Source organism: Sciurus carolinensis, chromosome 6 (assembly GCF_902686445.1).
Source record: "Sciurus carolinensis chromosome 6, mSciCar1.2, whole genome shotgun sequence".
NCBI lineage: Eukaryota > Metazoa > Chordata > Mammalia > Rodentia > Sciuridae > Sciurus > Sciurus carolinensis.
The window spans coordinates 130,600,682-130,622,777 of record NC_062218.1 but is presented as its reverse complement, the minus strand read 5'-3'; the positions used below and the strand labels follow the sequence as shown (position 1 = coordinate 130,622,777).

The following is a 22,096-nucleotide window of genomic DNA, read 5'->3' as shown; positions in this document are numbered from 1 at the left end:
GTATTATCCACTTGGTTATGTAATCAAATCATTTATATCAGAGTACAACATTATAGTGTTGATTTATATTATGTAATATTGAGTATAAAAACAAGTGTCAAACACCTCTTATGGCTGGGTGTGGTGGCGCACGCCTATGATCCCAGTGGCTCTGGACTCTGAGACAGGAGGATCTCAAGTTCAATGCCAGCCTCAGCAATTTATTGAGGCCCTAAGCAACTCATCAAGACCCTGTCTCTAATCAAAATATAAAAAAGGGGCTGGGGGTGTGCCTCAGTGGTTAAGCACCCCTAGGTTCAATTCCTGCTACCCAAAACAAGACAAAACAAAACACCTCCCCACCCTCGCAGGTAATTTCAGCTCCTTTGTCTGAACATGTTGGCATCTACACTCACATTTCTAAAATTATGCTTATGCTGTTATATCTCATGTCTATGGAACTTGAGTTTGTCTCTAATGTATTCCCTAAACCACATTTTATGGGTCCATTTTCCATTACTATAACAAAGTACCTGAGGCTTGGCATAAAGAGATTTGTGTAGCTCACAGTTCTGAAGGTTCAAGGGCATGGTGCTGGCACCAACCAGGCTCTGGCGAGGACCCCATGGCAGATGACTCCACAATGATGGAAGTCCATGCCAGAGGGAGAGGTCATATCATCAGACAGGAAGCTGGGGAGTGACCAGGGAATGGCCAGACTTCTTGTTCTGTAACAACTCTCTAGTGAGAACTAACCAGGAGCCATAGGAAAACTATAGTAATCTCTTCCAAGGGCATCACCCCCAGTGATCTCTCACTAGGCTCCACCTCTTAAAGGGTCTACCACTTTCACACCAACACATAGGGAAACAAACCTCCAACACATAAACCCTTGGGAGAAAAACCACATCCAAACCATAGCACCCACCCATTAAAAAAAATTTCAATCACTTGAATTCTCATTAATACATTCTCTACATAAATATTTCAAAAATTCCAGAGAAAGCTAAATTCTTCTTAAAGAGCCCTCTGAGGCCACCCACACTGAAATGTCCCCTGACACTGTGTTCCTTCATACCCCTCCCTGAGTGCACATGTACATCTCTACATCCTTGGAGAAAAGACTGCCTCTGTTGGTGTGTTTTCTGAAACCCTCAGGATGGGATGCTCCTGTGTATTTTTTTTGGGGGGGGATGTTATTTCTTTTTTTTTTTTATTTAATTTTATTGTAAACAAATGGGATACATGTTGTTTCTGTTTGTACATGGAGTAACAGCATACCATTTGCATATTCATACATTTACATAGAATAATGATGTTTGATTCATTCCATTATTTTTTCCTTCCCCCCCACCCCTCCCACCTCTCTTTTCCCTCTATACAGTCCCTCCTTCCTCCATTCTTGCCCCCCTCCCAGCCCCCATTATGTGTCATCATCTGCTTATCAGTGAGATCATTTGTCTTTTGGATTTTTGAGATTGGCTTATCTCACTTAACATGATATTCTCCAATTTCATCCATTTGCCTGCAAATGCCATAATTTTATTATTCTTTATAGCTGAGTAATATTCCATTTTATATATATATACCACAGTTTCTTTATCCATTCATCAATCGAAGGATATCTAGGTTGGTTCCACAGTCTGGCTATTGTGAATTGAGCAGCTATGAACATTGATGTGGCTGTATCTCTGTAATATGCTGATTTTAAGTCCTTTGGGTATAGGCCGAGGAGTGGGATAGCTGGGTCAAATGGTAGGTCCATTCCAAGTTTTCTAAGGAATCTCCACACTGCTTTCCAGAGTGGCTGCACTAATTTGCAGCCCCACCAGCAATGTATGAGTGTACCTTTCTCCCCACATCCTCGCCAACACCTATTGTTGCTTGTATTCTTGATAATCGCCATTCTAATTGGGGTGAGATGGAATCTTAGTGTAGTTTTGATTCCTGTGTATATTGTCTTGAAGTGGCCCCACCTGCTTGTTAGTTGGGCTTGAAGCTCTTCTTGCATTTGTGAATGTGAATCCTTTATTTCTTTTCCTTTTTTGAAAGTTATTAGGAAAAGAAGTTTATTTGAGTTCACAGTTCTGGTCCAATGTTGAAGGGCTACATTTGGCCATGGACTTCTTGCTGGTGGAGTACCAAAGTTGTGCGAAGCATCACATGCAGAGAAACAGGGTGCTTCCCCGATTCCCATGTTGTCTATATTCCATGTGGGAATGCGTCATGGATCTTTAGCTAGTCCCCTTGGCTGGGCACTTAGGTTGTTCACAGCTTTAAACTTTGGCAAACAAAGCTCAGTTGCATGTTCCTGTTATAGGACAGGCACATTTTAAATTTTAAAAATACCTAAAGATATCTGCAATTTCACTTTCAAATGGTTCAGAAAATCTAGGGAGAGTGAGAGAAACCAAACGATGGGTTGATCTAGAACAAAGGTATCAGGAGTTCTGTGTACTCTATTTGCAACTTCTCTGGCATTTTATTTATTTAGTTTTTGGTACCAGGGATTGAACCTAGGGGCGTTTAACCACTGAACCACATCCCCAGCCCATTTTTATATTTTATTTAGAGACAGGGTATTGCTGAATTGCTTAGGGCCTCTCTAAGTTGCTGAGGCTGGCTTTGAATCCAAGATCCTCCTGCCTCAGCCTCCTGAGCTGCTGGGATTTCAGGAGTAAGCCACTGTGCCTGGCCTTTCCTGGCATTTTCATGCTCCCATGGAGCAGAGGAGCAGCCTGACCTCAGAGGGCCTCAGAAACTGTCTGGGCCATGTTCTCCAAGTGGGAAACACTTGGAGGTTTTTAAGCACAATTTGGTTTTGGCTCAATTTGGTTTTCTCACTTGCAGGTGCAAAAAGAAATGCATGTGGTTGTGGAAGACAGAAATGACAATGCACCTGTTTTCCAGAACACTGGATTCTCCACCAGTGTCAATGAGGTAACATCTGACTTAATGGGGCAAGCATGGGGAAGGGTATACCCCAAAGTGCTTCTCAGAGTAGGAAGAACCAGTAGGGTAACCAGGATCAGGAAAATTCTCTTCTAGAAGGGACAGCAACAGGGACTAAATCCAGGGAGAGGCAACCCCCAATAATACTTACAGCAACATTTTTGAAGCAACCAGATTGGATTAATTCTTTCAATTATAGCAGAAAAGAAAGGAGTTGATTTTTTCACATATCTGAAAAATTTAGAGGTGCCACTGACTTCAGGCATGGCTAGATAGAGGTACTCAAACTGTCCTCAACAAATGTCTCTCTGCACCTCTGGGCTCTTCTTCTTTTGGTCTCTTCATCGTGAGGGGTAGGAAGCAGTTCCAAAATTAAAATGCAATGAAAATGTCCCCTAGCAGCTCCAGATTAGCATCTTAGCAGCTTTGCAACTTCAATAGGAAAGCTATCTCTTCCTCAGTGGTTCCAGTCCAAACCCCATGGCTGACTTTCACAGGCTCATTTTGGGTCATTGTTAATCCTTGAACTAATGTGAAGATAACAAATGCTCTGATTGGCTAAATCTGCCTCATGGGCCTTCCCTCGCTAAAAGAGCACAGTCCCAGATGAACTATGTAAGTGGGGAAGAGGTTCCGCAATGGTCATTGAGTAGCAAACACAGCATCATTTGGGAATGTTCATCACCACTGGGTGCAAAGACCTGTGTGTGGGAAAAGACATGCTAGGCTGGATCCAGGCTGGTAAGTCTAGACAATCATGTGACAGGCTCTGATGGAGTGCTATGTGCTAAGAACGGTCTTAGGTGCCACAGTTACCGGGTGAATGACGCCTGCAGGGGCTCATGATCTAGTAAAGGATATTGATGATAATCAATGAAAGCGGGGTTGAATTATATGAAGACCACAAAACAGGGCAAAGTGAAATAAAGTGACTCTGAAGGGAACTGCTTTTGGTTGAGTGGTTAGGAAAGGCAAGAAGGAGCCTGTAAGAGGATGCTCCAGGGAGATGATGTTCCAGGCAAGGAAACAGCAATGCAAAGACCCTGAGGTGGGAATGGGCTTTATCAGAGTAGCAGGAGGTTAGAGGGTGAAGAAGAGGTGAGATCAGAGAGCAGAGGAGCAGCCTGACCTCAGAGGGCCTCAGAAGCTCTCTGGGTCATGTTCTCAGTATAATGGGAAACACTTGGAGGTTTTTAAGCACAAGAATGGTATGGTCTGATTCATGCTTTTTAAAGATCACTTTGGTTGTTGTGTGGATGTAGCAGTCCAGGAGCAAAAGCCTCCCCAAAGAACTTCCAGAGGTTGAGACAGGAGGATCACAAGTTCAAGGCCAGCTTCGACACCTTAGTGAGGCCCTCAGCAACTTAGTGAGACCCTGTCACATATAAAAAATAAAAGGACTGGGAAATGTAGTTCAGGGCTGAAGCATCCCTGGGTTCAATCCCAGTGCTAAAACAAATAAAATAGAGAACCTTCCAGCTCTCTGGGTGCTATTTGAAATTTAGGGCTGTAGGCTTTAGAAAGCCCATGGGATGTTTGAGCAGGGAAGTGGTATAGTTAGATCGGGTTCTAGAATGTTCCCTCGCCCTAGTCCTGACAGACTCCACAAATCAGAAGTCAGCTCAGGTGGTGGTGAGGCTTTGTAGGGAAAGAAGGAGAGTGGGGTCCTGCTCCCTGCTCCACACCACCCCTGGCTACCTCCAAAGTCCCGGCCCACTCGGGAAGAATGGGGGCACATTATCCCCACGGGACAGTTGAGGCAACTGAAGTTCACAAGTGGTGGAGAGGATTTGAGCCCATAGGTGACAAGTCCATCCCCACAGACCCTGCCAGTCGGCTCTGTGGTGTTCTCCGTGCTGGCGGTGGACAAAGACACTGGGTCAGCAGGCGTGGTGAAGTACTACATAGAGAAGGTGAGTGTGGCAGTCCCTGGGTGTGAGCCCTGATTGCTCCTGTGGCCACCAGGGGGCAGCATATCCATAGCTAACCCACCGGGTCCCTGAGCGTCACCTCGGCTGTAGCCCAGCCCTGACCCCAAGCCTTCTTCCTACCCTCTTACCCAACTCGCATGGGAACCCCACTTTGTCCATTTGCCAAAGAAGAGCACCTACTTCCTGATACCTTCCTCACACCCTCCTGCACAGGGCACTGTCAGGCCCCTGGTAAAAGCTAAGGTCTTTCCACCCATTGGCTTACACTCCTGGCTTCACAGGAGAACTCAGAGCTCAGAGAAGTTTGGGGTCTTGACCAAGGTTACACAGACAATAGGAATGTGCGAGAAAATTCGAGACAAATTTGCTAGTGGATTTGAAGATGAATTTTCTAGGATCACTCCATTTCTTGAGCAACAACTATGTTCTTGGCACATCTGTTATCTCAAGGGACCCTCCTTTCAACCCATGGAGGCAGTTTCATCAGCTCTACTTCCCAGAGGCACAGACTGCGAGTAGGAGAGGTCATGTGACTTGGTGAAGTGCGTAGGACTTGTCAATGGTAGAGCCAGAATTCGACCCTATGTCCCTAAGAGTAGGCTCCTCAGGGTACTACTGTCCTGAGGGACCCAACCTGAATGTCTCCTGCCTCAGGTCATCCCTAACACTCTGGACAGTGAGCATCTCTTCAGAATCATGGACAATGGCTCTATCATACTCAATGGCAGTCTCAGCTACAATAACAAGAGTGCCTTCTATCAGCTGGAGCTGAAAGCCTGTGTGAGTAGGGTGCAGGCAGGGGCCAGGGGCATGGGGACCCACAACCCTGGCTCACAGAAAGCCCATCTCCCTACAGGACTCGGGTGGCCTACTCAACGACATTGTCACCATCCAGTGCTCCCCGCCTGTCTTCCTGTCCATCACGGTAGTGGACCAGCCTGACCTGGACCCTCAGTTTGTCAGGGAATTTTACTCAGCTTCTGTGGCTGAGGATGCAGCTGTGGTATGTACCAGGGGTCCTGGAGGGCCCAGGTGGAGAAAAGAGGCAGAAGAAATGGTCAAGCACTGACCAGGCTTCCTTCCAGGGGACCTCGGTGCTGAAGGTGGAGGCTGTGGACAGCGACAAAGGCATCAGTGACCATGTGATCTATAGCATCTCCAGTGAGAAGCCGGGTGTCCTGCTGGGCTGGGCTGGGGCAAAGGACAGGGTGGGGGCTCTATCAGGGTCCCTGGAAACAGCTGCTCATCTGCCTCCTTGTCAGACTCCACAAGGCCTGGGTGGTTCGACATTGAGGCAGATGATGGGGTTATCATTGTCGCGGGCAGCCTGGACCGGGAGCAGCTGCTGGAGGAGGATGAGGAAGTGCAGTTGGAGGTCACGGTGAGTGACAGCTGTCCTACCCTCTCACCTCTGACCTTTGATCCCACTCTCTCTGAACACTGTTCTCTACCCTCTGCCCTTGCGCTTCTGCTCTGTACTTCAGGCCACTGAGAGGAACCTCAACATCTATGGGCAAGAGGCCAAGGTGAGCATATGGGTCACAATAAGAGTGATGGACGTCAATGATCACAAACCTGAGTTTTACAACTGCAGCCTCCCAGACTGTTCCTTCACACTCCAAGAAGCCCAAGACAACTTCACTGGCTACGTGGATGAGCATGCCTCTACCCGCATCCCCATCAATGGTCTCACCATGGTGGCCTATGACCCTGACAAGGCAGGTGCATAGGCAGGGGGCAGGAGCCAGGGATGATGGTGGGTGATGGCTGGGGAGGTAGGTGACAAGGGAACAACAGAGAACATGGCAGGAGGTTGAGTGGTAGACCCAAGGAGAAAGATGCAGTGATGTTATGGTGAATATGGGTGCTGGTGGAGAAGATCAGTTTATCGTGGGACATGGAGTTGTGGGTAACACCTGGACATGTTGGATGACATTGAGTTGATGAGGTACTAGCTGGTGAGTTGTGCCCAGGGTGATTCCAGATGGCGATGAGCAGAGAGGCAGGGTTGAGTGGAGGTGGGGACTGGATGTGGGTAATGCTGAGTGGAGTGTAATTTCTGGTGACGTTGGTGTTGGTGGTCAGTGATTTAGGGTATTACTGGATGTTGGAAGATGCTGGGCACTGTTGCGTCCAGAGTGATCTGAGTGAGTGTGACACTGGAGGGAACTGGTAAATGAAGATTGACATTGAGAAGTAGTAACTTGAATGGTGTTGAATGATAAATAACCATGGATGGCATTTGGTAGTATTAGGTGATGTGGAGCTGGTGCAAAAGGTTGAGCAGAGGAGTTACTGGGTGGTGCTAGGTTGGTGGGTGTGTTGAGCTGGTGGCTGGTGTTGATTGAAGGGTGGCATTGGTGACGGGGTGCTGTTGGGTGTTGGTGGGGTGATGGGGTTGTTAGCAAGGCAGATAGGAATCCTTCACGAGAGTGAGGGGAGTGTGACCAGGCTCTGTTTCTCCAGCCCACGTTTGGGACCCACAGTGCCTAGGGAAGTTCTCTTCTGACAAGCTCCCATTTGTGGATATTAGTGACCAGCCCATCCTCCTGGGTCCTATTGTTTCAGGACCCCCCTCATGTGGGACCTCACTGGGCAGGACTTCTGGAGGCAGGAAGACACAGGTGGGGAGGTGGGAAGGGGCATAGGATCCCTACTATACAACCCACCTTTGCAGGGCAAAAACGGCACCTTCCTGCTGTCCCTGGAGGGCCCTGATGCAGGAGCCTTCAGTGTCTCTCCTGAGCTGGCAGCAGGCTCGGTCGATGTGCAGGTACTGGTGAAGGAATCAGAGATGGTGGACTACGAGAAAAAGACAGAGATGGTGGTGCAGGTGAGGGGCACTCTGGGGTGCTGGGGATCAGAGGCTATGGGGCAACTGGGCCCCAATAGTGCTGCCTTTTTTTCTGTTCTCAGGTGGTGGCCACTGACTCAATGAGCAAGAACTCCTCCATTGCCAGGGTGACCATCCATCTCAGAGACATTAATGACCACAGACCCACATTCCCCCAGAACTTGTATGTCCTCAGTGTGTTAGAGAACAGCCCAACAGGCTCTGTGGTCACCAGCAGCATCCATGTGAGTGATGAGGGATAGGAGGGAGACAGGGAAAAGGGCGGATCTGGGGGACTGCAGCCCAGATCGAATCTTTGTATCATCTGATATCATCAGATCCCAGGAAGTTTGCATGCACGTGTGAGTGTTCATGTGAGTCGGAGGTGTGGGATCTCCGTGTGAAACCAAGTGTGTAGGGATTCGCCCTTCCAGTCAGGAAGCATGAGGCCCCTGTCTCCAAAAATTGCACAGCAGATAGAAAGTGCCATTGTATCCAAACAGTGTCTCACCATCTCTCTGCTTCACAGGCCACGGACCCAGACACGGGTGAGTGGGGCCGCATCACCTACAGCCTGCTCCCAGGAAATGGGTAAGGTCTTAGGGTGGGCAGTGGGCATGTGAGCAAATGGGGCTCAGGCCTACCTCTCTGCCTCACCATGGGACTAGGGTAGCCTGAGAAAATATAGGGATCTCTCTTATATTTTTTGTGTATGTGTGGTGCTGGGGATTGAACCAGGTCCTTTGCATGCAAGGCAAGCACTCTACCAACTGAACTATATCACCAGCCCCTCAGTTACATTTTAATTTCAGAAAAGCACAGAATAATTTTAAAAATATGTGTATTAGTCTGTTTTCTATTATCATTATAACACAATACTTGAGACCAGATTCTTTATAAAGACAAGAGGTCTAATTAGCTTACAGTTCTGGAGGTTCTATAGCATGATACCAGCATCTGTCAGGCTCTGGTGAGGATCTCAAGGTGGATGACATCACAGTGGTGGACATGTGTATCAGAGGGAGAGATCAGTGATGAGACAGGAAATCAGAGTGAGGGGAGGGGCTGGGAACCATCTTCCACTAGCCCTCACCTTTTAAAGGCCCCATCACCTCTTAACAATGCTATGCTGTGAACCAAGCTGCCAACACAGGAAGACTTGGGGACAAACTCAAGTCATGTCCAAATCGATAATAAGAATGTTGGAACTATTACCTGGTACATACTAAATATGCATCATTATTTATCGAAACTCAAATTTAAGGGGATATCTTGTCATTTTATTTGCTAAATCTGGCCACCCTGAACAGGGAAGACCTCTTTGAGGTGGATCCAGACTCAGGGACAGTGACTGTGAAAAATGGCACGCTGCTAGACCGGGAGAGGCAGGCTGTGTACTACCTCACACTACAGGCCACGGACGGTGGGAATCTGTCTACCTCCACAACACTGCAGATCAACTTGCTGGATGTCAATGACAACCCCCCCATAGTCAGCGGCTCCTACAACATCTTTGTTCAGGAGGAGTTGGGCGATGTCTCTGTGACCATTCAGGTGTGAACTGGCCTGGACCTGGTGGGTGGGGTGAGGGAGGGGACCAAGCCTGGCCCTGTGGTCCTGCTGGCCCTGGATAGAGTCCGAGTTCTGCTGTGTAGCCCTAGAAAGTCGCTCAGCCTCTCTGAGCCTGTTTTCATAAAGTGAAGATAATCAGGCAGGAAAGGTGTTGAGGGATTCAGGATGAGAAAACAGCATGTGCAAAGGACCAGTGGTATGGAAGAACTTGTATTCTATGAGCTTGTTTACCCCAAATGCAAACCAAACACGCTGGGGGCCCTGGAAGGACAAGAACACACATATACACACACACACTCGCACACACTGAGTGAAGAATTAGCTATTTAAAAATATAGCGCTGTAGTAGTCATCATGGAAAAATCACAATCTTGTTGAACTTCACACTTATCTTATATTTTCAAATTTTTTGAATGTCTGTAGTATCCTTCCCTGTGATCTTTTTTCCAGTAGCATCTCAGATTCATAAAGAATTGTCTTGATTACTGCTCTGTCCCCAATGCCAAGATCAGGGCCAGGCATGTAGTAGATGCACAGTAAACATCTGTTGGGTGATTGAATGATGACATCAGTGCTTAAGATCTCAGAAGCTGTCGCAAGCTGTGAATCTGAGCCTCTTAGAGGGAGACTGAGGTTGGGAGTTGGGCCATTGTTGCCTCCGTGGCCTGGTGCTGGAGGGGGCGATCAGGCTGCAGGGGAGGGAAGGGGTGCTTGGGGCACCGATAGCTGCTGTCTGACTCCTGCTGTCTGTACAGGCCTATGACAACGATGAGCCAGGCACCAATAACAGCCGCCTGCTCTTCAGCTTACTGCCTGGCCCCTACAGCGCTAACTTCTCAATAGACTCCAACACAGGGCTCCTCAGAAACTTGGGGCCCCTGGACCGAGAGGCCATTGACCCCACCCTGGGGGGCCGCATTGTGCTAACAGTTCGCGTATCTGACTGTGGAGTGCCTAGCTTCAGCACGGACGTCAACGTCACCATCAATGTGGAGGTGAGACCCAGCTCGGCAGGGGCAGGGAGCTGGGTTGGAGCGCTCCCCAGCAGGTGGCCAGCCTCCCCTGCCTCCAGCAAAAGGCACAAGTTTAGGCCCCTTGCAATGTGCTGAGTGGGAGGGCCCCGCCACCGGGCTGCCTGGCCGAGAGCCTGGCTCAGGAACTGGGCGTGCGGCCCTGGGCCACCCAACTCCCCTGGCTGTAAGTTCCTCTTCTGTGAAATGGAGATGAAAACAACATGAAGAGTAATTGATGGAAAACTTTCCTAAGAGTGCCTGGCTATAGAAGGTACTCAGTGAACATTAGTTTTTATCATCATTCACAAAGTCCTTCCTGAAACCTTCCTATCTCCCACCCCCACCATCCAAAGGCCAAGAGAAAGGGTGACAAATCAGCATTGATAGTGTCTGTTGTGCCTCAGGCCCTGCAAGGTAGGAATGCTTATTAGTGTTTTATTGATTAAGAAAGTTAGACACGGAGAGGTTCAATAGCTTGCCTAGGGTTGCAGAATGGGATTTGAACATGAGGGCTGTCACCTGCCCTCGAGGCACCTTTCTCTGGAAAAGGGTCATGACAAACACGCACCCCTACAATGGCAATGATGTGGATGGTCCCTCCAGGGCTGTGTAGTGCACAGCCTGCACCCCTGCACACAGCAGCCCCGGGTGCCACTCGGTTGGGAATCACTGCATTCCTACAAAGGTCAGAGAGTATGATTTCAGGGATAATGGAGAAACAGAAGAAGATTTAGAACTTGTTGCCTTTCCTAGGGATAGGGAAGGCCACAAAGAAGGGAAAATGAAGAATTGCACTTACTAAGACAGTGGGTCCTTCACCCCTATGAGCTAGTCCTGCTTGTAAGTGGATACTACTACCCCATTTTGCAGAGAGGGCACTGAGGACTAGCGAGATCAAAGACACACAAGAGGCAGAGAAGGAGTGGGATTTACTCAGGGCTTAGCTTTTGGTCACTGTGGGGAGTTAGGCTCTCATACTTGAGAACAGAGCCAGTAAAGTCATTTCTGGGAAATTCTCCATCAAAAACTGCATCTCAGGCTGGGACTGTAACTCAGTGGCAGAGCACTTGCCTAGCACATGTGAGGCACTGGGTTCAATCCTCAGCACTGCATAAACATAAACAAATAAAATAAAGGTATTCTGTCCATCAACAAAAAAATTTTTAAAAAAGAAAAGAAAATGCATCTCATCCGGACCTGGTGGTGTGTGGCCATAGTCCCAGTCACTTGGGAGGCTGAAGTAGCAGGGCCTCTTTAGCCCATGAATTTGAGACCAACCTGGGCAACATAACTGGTCCCATCTAAACATTTAAAAAATGAAAGAAAATATATCCAGTTGAAAGTAAAAGTACTTTACTTTCCAAGTGTCTGTTCTATGGTTATGTAGAAAAACTGAATGTCAAAGCAAATGCCCGTATTATTGCCCACCTGTGAGCAGCCCTGGGGAAGGGCTGGAGTGTTCAGGGCATCCCTAAGCGCATGCCGGTGTGAGGGGACATCGTGGAAGGCTGAGCTGGCTTCATGCTGGGACAACAGTTGTGAGGGCTCCCGCTGTGCCCTGGCTGGAGGGGGAGAGTGAACACTGAACAGCTAGTGTCCAAGAGCAGGACCAGCAGAGGCCCTGGCAGGGTCCCAGAGCCAGCTTCACCCAAGCACAGAGCTGGTGTCGTGGGTTCAGATGAGTGCGGGAAACACAGGAAGAAGCAGGGGACATGGGCGTGTGGGCTGCAGAGCCATGGTACTGGTGCCACACGTGAATCCCAGAAATGAGAAATCAAACTGAGCCAGGCAGTGACACAGATGGGACCTGGAACTGCCTTCCGGAAAGTAGGGTCTAAAACTGTCCTGAGTTGAGGTCAGAGAAACAAAGGGAAACGGGGCTTCCTGACCATGTGTGAATAACTGCAGAGGTCCTTGCATATGCGTCTGAGCCCCGGGGAGGCGACTGGGACAGGTCCATTCTCCTTGAAGCCTGTTTCCCCATCTGGGAATTGGGCAGTGCTGTCCAGGGAGAGGCCGTCCTGTATCTGTGGCAGAGGAAATTTTGGCTTCTCAAGTTGGATTTTTGGGTCTATGAGGGTCCCTGGAACTCACATCGACCTCTGTCTGCAGGACATCAATGATAACCTGCCCATCTTCAGCCAGTCCAGCTACCAATTCTTTGTGAAGGAGAGGGAGTTAGGTAAGTCCTCTGTAGGGCAGGCTGGCACTGGTGATGGGTCCCCATAACTGGGCAGTGGGTGGATTGTGAAGATGACATGAGGAAATGGCTGTAAAGTGTTTACCACAGGACCTAGCATGCAGGGGGCACAATTTTGAGTCAGATGTATACTGTTGATGTCCTACTTCTGACACCAAATGGCATAATAACCATCACAAGAGCTACACTAACCCGGAAAGCCTGGGGAGTGCCTGCGACTTAGGGGCAGAGGAAGCTTCCAGAGGCCTGTCCAGCAGTGGTCCCTCTAACCTCTTTCCCCTGTCCACAGGAGTGCTGGTGGGTGTAGTGGAAGCTTGGGACGCAGACCAGACGGAAGTCAACAATCGCATCAGCTTCAGCCTGTCAGGGAGCGGTGCCAACAACTTCGTGCTCCGAGGCTCCATGCTGGGGTCTGGAAGGGCTGAGGGCCACATCTGGCTGCCCCCAGATGGGAGTCTGGACTATGAGACACAGGCCCTCTTCCTTCTGACAGTGAGTGCTGAGAACTTAGACCCCCAGGGGCATGTGGCCACGGCAGGAGTCAACGTGACTGTGGTGGACGTGAACGACGAGCCACCCACCTTGGATGAAGATTCACTCCAGGGCATCTCTGTGGCTGAGAATGGTTCACAGCATGGCCAGGTGGCTGAGGTCGTGGCCTGGGACGTGGACACCGAGGCCCAGCTGGAGATACAGCTAGTGAACGTCATCTGTACCAAGGGCAGTGTCGATGTGGGCAGCCTGTGCCATGGATGGTTCTCCGTGGATGCCAATGGCTCCGTGTACATCAATCAGAGTGAGGCTATCGACTATGAGGCCTGTGACCTGGTCACACTGGTCGTACGGGCCTATGACCGCACCACAGATCCCCGCTTCCAGGCCTACAGCAACAATGGTAAAATGATCTGGCCAGGAGGGCTGCAGCTTAAGAACCACAGGGTGGACCTCTGGGCTGGGACCCCCAAGATCTGGCTTCGAATCCTGCCTCCAGCCCTGCCTGGCTGTGTCCCTGGCAAAGTCCTCTCCAGGCTTTGTTTTCCATCTGTCCTGTGGAGTTGGGCAGCAGATCAGCTGTGAATGTGAAATGAGAGCATGCAAAAAAGCATTTAGTGCAGGACCCTGCATAGAGTAGGTGCCTCATTAATGTTATAATTTTTCATTTTTTTGTGTGTGATGCTGGGAATTGAACCCAGGGTCTCAGGCATGCCAGGCAAGTGCTCTACCACTGAGCCACATCTCCAGCACCCAATGCTGTCATTTTTTGAGGCTGTGGAAGGGAAGGAATACATCTCAAGGCAGATGTAGTATATTCATATCCTGCCTCTGATATTACTGCTACCAAATACCAGTAATAACCATATTAAAAACTAGCATATATTGAATCTTTACAATGGCCAAGAACTATGCCAGGTACCTCATAAGCAGTTCCTCATTTTATTCCAGTATAACCCATGAGGCAGGTGATGTCTATCCAATTTGATAGATGAAGATACTGAGGAATGGAGTGGGTGTTTAAATAAGCAGCTACACTAGTTAGAAAATAGTATATATATAGTGTATATACAGAGAGGGAGGGTGAAGGAAGGAGGGAGGGAGGGAGAGAGGCACTGAAGATGGAATCCAGGGGGCCTCACTCATGCTGGGCAAGTGCTCTACCACTAAGCTTCTGCCTCAGCTCATTATATATTTTATTTATTTATTTATTTTTAAAGCTGTTTACCCTCTCTGAGGTCTAGGAATGACACTCCCAGATGTTCAGGCCAGAGAGGACTGCAGGGGCATCCCAACTCAGGAGTAGGGGAAGGGACTAAATGGGGGTGATGTGTGGCGGGGAGGCTGTAGGGATCTGATCAAGACTCAGGTCCTTTGTTTGGGCCAGGTCTTTGCCCAGAGGCTAGAACCAGATGACCTTCTCTCCCCAGGAAGCCTCCTTATTACCATCGAGGATGTGAATGACAATGCACCCTATTTTCTACCTGATAATCAAACTTTTGGTAAGCAGCCGCCCTGGTCTTCACCCTTTCACCCCGCCCCCCAGGACACATACCCTGTACCACCTGGAACTACCTTCAGGCAATCCCCACAGGCCCGCCTTAGGGAAAAAGGACTCTAACCCTACCTCACCCCATAGTGGCCCCCGAGGGACACCTGTGATTTCATTCCAGCCCTGTTGCACCTGACGCCCTCCTGCTCTGGCCCTCAGTTTCCCCATCTGTACAACGGGAGGTAGAAGACCCACTAGCCCCTGGCTCAGGTGTAGCTGCAGTGGGTCTCTGTTGGTAGAGGTGTTGAGGGCAGGTTTGGGCACGGCTCAGCCCCCTGACTCTCTTCCTGTTCACACTTGTAGTGATCATCCCAGAACTTGTGAAACCTTCCCAGCAGGTGGCTTATGTTCGGGTAAGTCCTTGGCTCCAGTTTTGTCACTTAAGCCCCAGGGGACATAGGGCACAGCCCTTCAGGCTTTTCAACTGCCCCCAAAGTGTTTGAACACTGGAAAGGAAATGCATGGGTTTAAACAGATGAAAAAGCAAACCCCAGAATGGAAACAAACACCTGCCTAATTGATATGATCAAATTTCGCTAATTGTTCAATTTAGTACTCATAAAAATTTCATGACTCTCAATATCACGTTTCAGGCCAGATTTTTTCCCGACTATACCAGAATTCTTGAGTATGAGAGAAAAATCATAGCCAATTATAAATTAAATGAGTTCCTTCTAGATAAGTTATGTACAGAGCAAAATGATAAAAATGCTTTCAATTTGTTCTGGTGTTGGCCGTGGGTGTGTTTATCAGAGGTGGCTATGCCACATGGGAGTGAAGCCCGTGCGTGAGGCCTGGGCACAGACAGCTGCCATGCCCCTCTGGGCCTCAGTTTCCCTCCTTGACCAGAAGCTGGAGGTTCCTGGCAGGTGGAGTCTGGGTGCCACCCCCTGTGTTGTGGAAGGAACATGGTATGGGGGTGGCCAGGCCTGGCCTTCCCCACTTGGAGCCGAGGAGCCCTTAGGACAGTCTCTCTATTGGAGTCTCAGTTTTCATAAAATGGGGACAAGAGTTCTCTAGGTTCTTTAACGCCTTAAAACAGTCAGTTTCCCAGTCTTCAGTCTCTTGAAGTTCAATGCTGTGAGTGGAGTCATGGCTTTGAACAGTTTTCTTTAAATCAACTCCTGTTTGAAACTTAAACACTAGCTGTTTTGAAACTTGACCACCAGCTGTTCATCCTGAACAGAAAAGCCAGTGAACTCTCAGCTCTGTGTGTCAGTTATATTTTTCTCTAAAAGGTGCTGGAATGAATAAAACGTCTGTGCCCTCATGCGTTCTGTGGCTCACTATGGAAATCCATATTCATATTAGTAAGATCTGACATGAGAGAACAAAAATAAGGAAGGGTACAGTCAGTGCTTAGGAAATCTGAGTATTTTTGTGCCTGTGAGCGTGTGTGTGTGTGTGTGTGTGTGTGTGTGTGTGTGTAAGTTGTAGGGGGAGAAAGGCAGATTTTTTTTTTAACACTTACCCACTGAGCCACACCCCAGTCCTTGTTATTTTGTATTTAGAGACAAGGTCTGTCTAAGTTGCTCAGGGCCTCACCAAATTGCTGAGGCTGGCTTTGGAACCTGCAGCCCTCCTGCCTCAGCCTCCCACGTCGCTGGGATTACAGGCAAGCACCACCGCACCCAGCTAAAAGGCAGAACTTCTACATGGGAGGGACTCTGGGCAGTGATATGTTAAATTAGGGTGCAGGAGCAGGAACTTGTTCCAACTTGGATTTTCAGAGCAAGCTCACTCTTTTCAAAAGAGCATTTGCTAGTTTGGGGTAGCCTGGGAAAGGCTGATGGAGATTCCGTAGACCAACCTCCCAGATCTCGGAGCCCTGCTGGGGATGGAGGAGTGCCTGACCTGGCCCTCAGATGTCATCCACTCTTGTTCCCAGGCCAGAGACAATGACTCAGGAAGCAATGGGGCCATCGTGTTCTCCATCCTCCAAGTGGATTTCATCTCTAAGGATGGGGCCACGATCCCTTTCCAGGGCTTCTTCTGGATAGCCACCTCTGTGGAGGCCAACGTGTTTACTGGCAGCATTGAGTAACTGCTGGCAGCCCCTGGAGGGACCAGGGTGGGGGAATGAGGGAGGCTTCCAGTGAGTGAGCCCCCATCCTGGGAGTTATACAGGTGGGGTTCAGAGGACCCCAGCTTGGGTTCCAAGGTTGAGCTGTGTCCTCCCTGCTTCCACAGGCTGGTGACCAACCTTGATTCCACTCTCCAAGGCACTTACCAAGTGACGGTCCAGGCCCGGGACACACCTTCTGTGGGTTCTGCACAGTCAGCCCAAATCACCCTGAATGTGAGTACCAGTCCCCACCTCTGTTCCCAGTGTCTTGGCCAGTCCTCTGAGTCCTCAGTGCCTCCCCCCTCTCCTCCCGCAGCTCTTCACTGTGGACCAGAGTTACCGCATCAGGTTGCAGTTCTCCACTCCAAAGGAGGAGGTGGGCGCCAACGTGGAAGCAATTAAAGCGTAGGTCTGGGGAGCACAGGAGGGGTGTGTGGGAAGAACAGGGCCTAAGAGGCTGGTCCCCGACAAGACTTGGGTGGAACGTCCAATTCTGCCCTGACCCACACTTGACTTGTCCCTGTCTTTGATCCTGTCCCTGTACCTGCAACCATATTTCTGCATGCCCCCAGATGTCTATGCCCAGCCAAAAGCAGAAAGAGGCCTAAATAAGCCGCATGTAGATACAGTTGGGAAGGTTGTGCACTGCACAAGAGTACTCTGTACTCCAAGCACTAGAGGAAGGGATTTCCTTTTCTAATTTGCAGAGGTGCTATCTGCTTTACTCTTTCTCATGCACATAATTCCTAAGTCCACTGGAAGAGCCCCAGCCACAGGCCTGAGTTAGGGCCCCCATCCTAGGTACTTGTGACACCTGCCTTCTTTGTAGGGCTCTTGCTCAGGCAACCAGGACTACTGTCTATGTTGTGAACATTCAGGACACAGACTCTATGGCTCGGTGAGTGCCTGCAGGCCCATGATTGGGCTGAAGAAAGAAATAGTAGCCAGAGAGGCTTGCCAATGGTTCTGGACTGCCAATTCTTCTCCTCTGCCCCATTCCAGGGCTCCAGCCCAATCTTATCTTGATGCCTACTTTGTCTTCTCCAATGGGTCAGCCCTGACACTGAATGAGCTGAGTCTGTGAGTGGGGCTGTCCTAGGGGTGGGCAGGAGGGTGAGCAGGAAGCCAGGGGGTGCCCGTGGCTCTTGGGATAAGCAGGTTCTCTGGCCAGGATGATCCGGAAGGACCAGGATGCACTGACACAGCTGCTGCAGCTGGGGCTGGTGGTGCTGGTGAGTGTGGCAGGGCAGAGGGCACAGGGGAGCAGGAGCAGGGTGGATCCCACAGCCTCCATCACCCCTCTTCGTCCCCAGGGTGCCCAGGAGAGCCAGGAGGAAGACCAGGCCAAACTGCTCACCAGTGTCATCATAGGACTGGGAGTGGCTTTGCTGTTGGTCCTTGTGATCATGATCATGGCCCTTGTGTGTATGCGGAAGAGGTGCTGTTCCAATGCCCCCCCCAAGTCCCCAACCCTCCCCTTTCCCCACCAACCAAGACTGTCAGGGTGGGGGTGGGAAGAGTTTGGGTTTAGCATCTGGTACGTGTTTGTTTGATCCCCAGTGACCTGTTGGGAGACCCTGGGTGAGTCACTTCTCCCTGAGCCTCAGGCTCCTCATCTGCAGAATGAACATGATGTTAGAGACCTTGATGCACCCAAGGTTGTAAAGCGTACCTCACGAAGGTGCCTGGCACCTGCTCTGCATTTCATAAATGCCGCTGCCTTTCCCCTTTCTAGCATGCATAACTGGCAGCCATATCTGGTTTGATTCCAGGCCTTGCCACTGGCAGGCCGTGTGGCCTTCAGCAAATTGCTTCTAGCTATTCTTTCTACCCTCTGTAAAATGGAGCTAATGCTCTCACCAACCAGGATCATTGTAGGGCCACATCTCAGAGCCTCCAGTGGGTACTCAGTGGGTATGGGGCAAAGTGTGACTCCCCTCCTGGTTCCCTCCAGCTACCACCGGAAGCTTCGTGCCATGAAGGCTGCTAAGGAGGCCCGGAAGACAGCAGCGGGGGTGATGCCCTCAGCTGCTGCTATCCCTGGGACTAACATGTACAACACTGAGCGGTGAGCAGGGTGAAAGCAAGGGACCTCAAGAGGTGGCCAAGGCCATGGCCCCTTGACCAAGCCTTCTTTCTAGGGCCAACCCCATGCTGAACCTCCCCACCAAAGACCTGGGCCTTGAGTACCTCACTTCCTCCAGTGACTTGGACCATGTCAGGTGAGCAGCACCCCTCACAGCCAGAATAGTTGTTGATGATGGTGGTGATTGTGGTGATGGGGCTGGTGATGGTGGCAATGGTGATTGTTGTGGTGATGGTGGTGGTGATGGTGCTGGTGGTGATAATAGTGAGGGTGGTGACGGCAGTGGAGATGGTAGTAGCAGAGGCGACAGACGTGAAGGACTGGGCTTGCCAACAACCCAAGCTTCATCACCTCTCCCCACAGCCTCAATTCCCTGGATGACAACTCTGTGGACCTGGATGGGAACAGTCAGGAAATCAAGGCAAGATCTTGGATGAGTTGGTACCTGGGGCTTCTGACTTGGGATTCTTCTTTGAAGGTCAGGAAAGGGGTGGGAGGAACCTGCTGTGGCCTGGGCAGTCTCACTTCTCTGTGCCAGGCCTTGGGAAGCCCCAAGGCTTTGGGATGAGGTCCAGTCCCTGCTCTTACCTTCATCATGTGACCCTGGATAGATAGATGACTTCCTGCCATTAGCTGTTGTGGGGATTAAATAAGAGCAGGCATAAAAAATATCTGGTCATAAAACAAGTGCTCAGAAATCTGGTTCTATCCTTTTCTAACCTTTATATGAAAACTGATGGGGTGTGGAAGAGATCTAGAGATGAACATACACAGTCTAACAAAGGAGAGGGGAGGCTCAAGACATAGCAAAACCATCATTTGTTAAATAGACTAATTGGTTAGATGACATAAGAGTTTACAGGCTGGGTTGCTGGGGAACTCTATAATTATGGGTGCTAGGTCACAAGTAGAGATCCTGATTCTGGTGGCCCAGGGTAGAACCTGGGCATGGGTATGTGTCAAAGCTTCCCCATAAGACTGTAATGTACAGGCAGGATTGAGAACCCCAGGAGCTGGTCAGTAGGCTGCAGGGAGGATCCAGAAGCAGAAAGAACTACCCTGTCTCTTCCTCCTGGAGTAGAAGTTCTCAGAGGCCCATTTGAATTGTAATGGTCCCAAGATTCTGGATTCGGATAGAGGTGTCCACTCACCATCTATCCACATCCAGTCCCTGCCTCTGGATCCCAAGCTCAGCCTAGTTGCTGCCTGTAAGGGCTCCCAGCCTGCCCTCACACTTTAGTCCTTTTGTTCCCTTGAGGACTCCTTGATTGGAAAGACTTGGTTAACCAAAGTCTCCTTTGGACTTTAAAATGCCAGAATGCTGCACAGGGACCCACATATGTCACAGTGCACAGAATCTGGCATAGAGGCCTCCAGACAGAACCCCAAGGTAGCGCATGGGTTGCCAATCCAGGGAACCTCTGGGTACAGCTCATCTCTGAAGATAGTTTGAGGCAAAAAGTCCAGTGAACATGTCCGAGGGAATGAGGCACAAAGGAATGGTCTTGCCTATTATGGACCACCCCCTGAGAAGAGGCTGACCCTCAGAGGACAATGGAGTCAGGGGACCTGGAGGTGGGGCTGGGCCTGTGGGATGGGGAGGGTCAGGGGCTCTGCGAGAAGAGTCTAGAGAAGGGAGGGGACCAGTTCACAGAGACTTTGAAGTCAGAAAAGAGCTAACAGAGGGGGTAGGGGCTTGCTATATTACTGAGAAGCTGCCCAAGGCTTCATTCCCTGTCCTGAGCAATAGATGGCCTTGGAGATCTCTGGCAGGCCCAGGAGGCCAGAGTCTTCTTAGGAGCCATCTTCCCCTTCACTTCCTTGGCTGGGTGGGGATTCAGGTGGGGATCTTTTCCACCAATCCCTTGATGCTGTGACTTTCCCAAGAACTCCATAAATGTGCAGGTGGAAAGTGTGAGTGACCTGAGAGGTCATCCATCCTGTCTTTCCAGGTGACCAATAGGGAAATTGACATTCAGAGGGCGGTGCTGACTCTCTCAAGGTCAGACAGTTTGCAGGGCAGGAGCAGACTAGAACTTGGGTCTCTGGTCTCAGGGGCAGGGTGACATTATCCTGGGTGGTACTACTCCTTGGCTCAGGGTCTGTGGAACACAGGCAGAATGCTTAGCCCCTCTGGGACCCCACAGATGTTCCACTGTTTACTAAAAACTGGAACAGTTCAAGTTCACCGGGTGCGGTGGCACATGCCTGTAATCCCAGTGATTCAGGAGGCTGAGACAGGAGGATTGTGAGTTCAAAGCCAGCCTGAGATCCTGTCTCTAAATAAAACACAAAATAGGGCTGGGGTTGGGGTGCCCCTGAATTCAATCCCCAGTAACCCCCCCCCAAAAAAAAAAAAAAAAAAACCTGGAACAGTTCCAATTTGGGAAAAAAATCCTTGGAGTGGCCTGGGTAGGGCAGTGATGACTGGGGCTTTGGCCCTGTGGTTGACTCTGCAGCAAAGTAGTGAGCCTGGGGGCCTGGTCCTCCCACATGTGTGTGTGAAAAGGCACGTGTGACTGGACAGATGTGTAAGTGTGTACTGTGTCATGTGGAGAGAGGAGGAGGAAGGGTAGGAGTGGTGTGTGTGTGTGTGCCATGATGAACTACAGGTGGGATCCTGGGTGTGATATGTCCCTCTGACTGTGGCAGGAGATTCCAGATTCATCCAAGGACTGTGCTGTTCCACAGACAGGCTTTTGATCTGCAAAGATGAGTGGTCCAAAGTTTGCTCTGTCACTTCCCACCCAGGAGAGTCTTTTGAGCATGTTTTCACATCTGTAATATGGGGGACATAATCCCTCCCTTAAGGGGTTTTTGTGGGCATTTCAGGTAGTTGATGAACTTTGCCTAACATGGTGTCTGTTGTGGGGTGCAGGTGGCAGGAACTCTGATGAATTGGCTCCTCACATAGGATTCATGACTGGACATTATTCAGGACATGGCAGAACCCCAGAATGCTGCTCTGTGGGTGGGGCAAAGGCAGATTAGAACTCACTTGGCCAACCCCTTCCCCTGGGCCCATCTGCACCACCCCTGGTCATGGGCAACTCTGAAAGGTAGCTAGGAGACTGAGGCCTCAGAAGGAGCTGGGGGCAGTAGGACCTTGGCCAAGGAGCCATCTATCTGGTCATGGCATGAAGGCCCATCTACTCCCCTAGGGCCTGGGGAGATCACCTTATCATCTCACCTTCCCTTCCTCTCCCCTCAGAAGCAGCCTCAGCACAGTCCACCAGAACTGGATCCGGAGCCTCTGAGTATGGTGCTGTCAGGAGGGCAGGGGGACACACGTGGACGGCAGCAGGAATTGTACTTCACCAATCCCGGCCTGGACACCACAGACCTGTGATGGAGGCCCCTACTCTTCTGGCCCACTTGGGAAGAGGCCCTGTGGCCCCCTGACTTCATCTCCCCAACCCTG

General features: G+C 50.1%; 1 protein-coding gene across 1 annotated transcript in view; it reads left to right on the top strand.

The window, feature by feature from the left end:
* Cdhr2 (cadherin related family member 2) overlaps window positions 1-22,086 on the top strand; it is a 28,379-nt gene extending 6,293 nt beyond the window's left edge. Inside the window, exons 5-32 of the mRNA XM_047554673.1 lie at window positions 2,819-2,919; window positions 4,755-4,844; window positions 5,517-5,642; window positions 5,719-5,865; window positions 5,948-6,023; window positions 6,125-6,243; window positions 6,347-6,580; window positions 7,540-7,695; window positions 7,779-7,940; window positions 8,225-8,286; window positions 9,006-9,249; window positions 10,023-10,262; window positions 12,393-12,462; window positions 12,770-13,375; window positions 14,403-14,474; window positions 14,828-14,877; window positions 16,413-16,564; window positions 16,715-16,823; window positions 16,906-16,994; window positions 17,419-17,487; window positions 17,592-17,669; window positions 17,761-17,821; window positions 17,903-18,027; window positions 18,544-18,657; window positions 18,731-18,811; window positions 19,039-19,096; window positions 20,455-20,463; window positions 21,893-22,086. Coding sequence (XP_047410629.1) covers window positions 2,819-2,919; window positions 4,755-4,844; window positions 5,517-5,642; window positions 5,719-5,865; window positions 5,948-6,023; window positions 6,125-6,243; window positions 6,347-6,580; window positions 7,540-7,695; window positions 7,779-7,940; window positions 8,225-8,286; window positions 9,006-9,249; window positions 10,023-10,262; window positions 12,393-12,462; window positions 12,770-13,375; window positions 14,403-14,474; window positions 14,828-14,877; window positions 16,413-16,564; window positions 16,715-16,823; window positions 16,906-16,994; window positions 17,419-17,487; window positions 17,592-17,669; window positions 17,761-17,821; window positions 17,903-18,027; window positions 18,544-18,657; window positions 18,731-18,811; window positions 19,039-19,096; window positions 20,455-20,463; window positions 21,893-22,024 — 3,632 coding nt within the window. The 3' untranslated portion in view covers window positions 22,025-22,086. The remainder of the gene's footprint in view (window positions 1-2,818; window positions 2,920-4,754; window positions 4,845-5,516; window positions 5,643-5,718; window positions 5,866-5,947; window positions 6,024-6,124; window positions 6,244-6,346; window positions 6,581-7,539; window positions 7,696-7,778; window positions 7,941-8,224; window positions 8,287-9,005; window positions 9,250-10,022; window positions 10,263-12,392; window positions 12,463-12,769; window positions 13,376-14,402; window positions 14,475-14,827; window positions 14,878-16,412; window positions 16,565-16,714; window positions 16,824-16,905; window positions 16,995-17,418; window positions 17,488-17,591; window positions 17,670-17,760; window positions 17,822-17,902; window positions 18,028-18,543; window positions 18,658-18,730; window positions 18,812-19,038; window positions 19,097-20,454; window positions 20,464-21,892) is intronic.
* The last annotated feature ends 10 nt before the right edge of the window (window positions 22,087-22,096 follow it).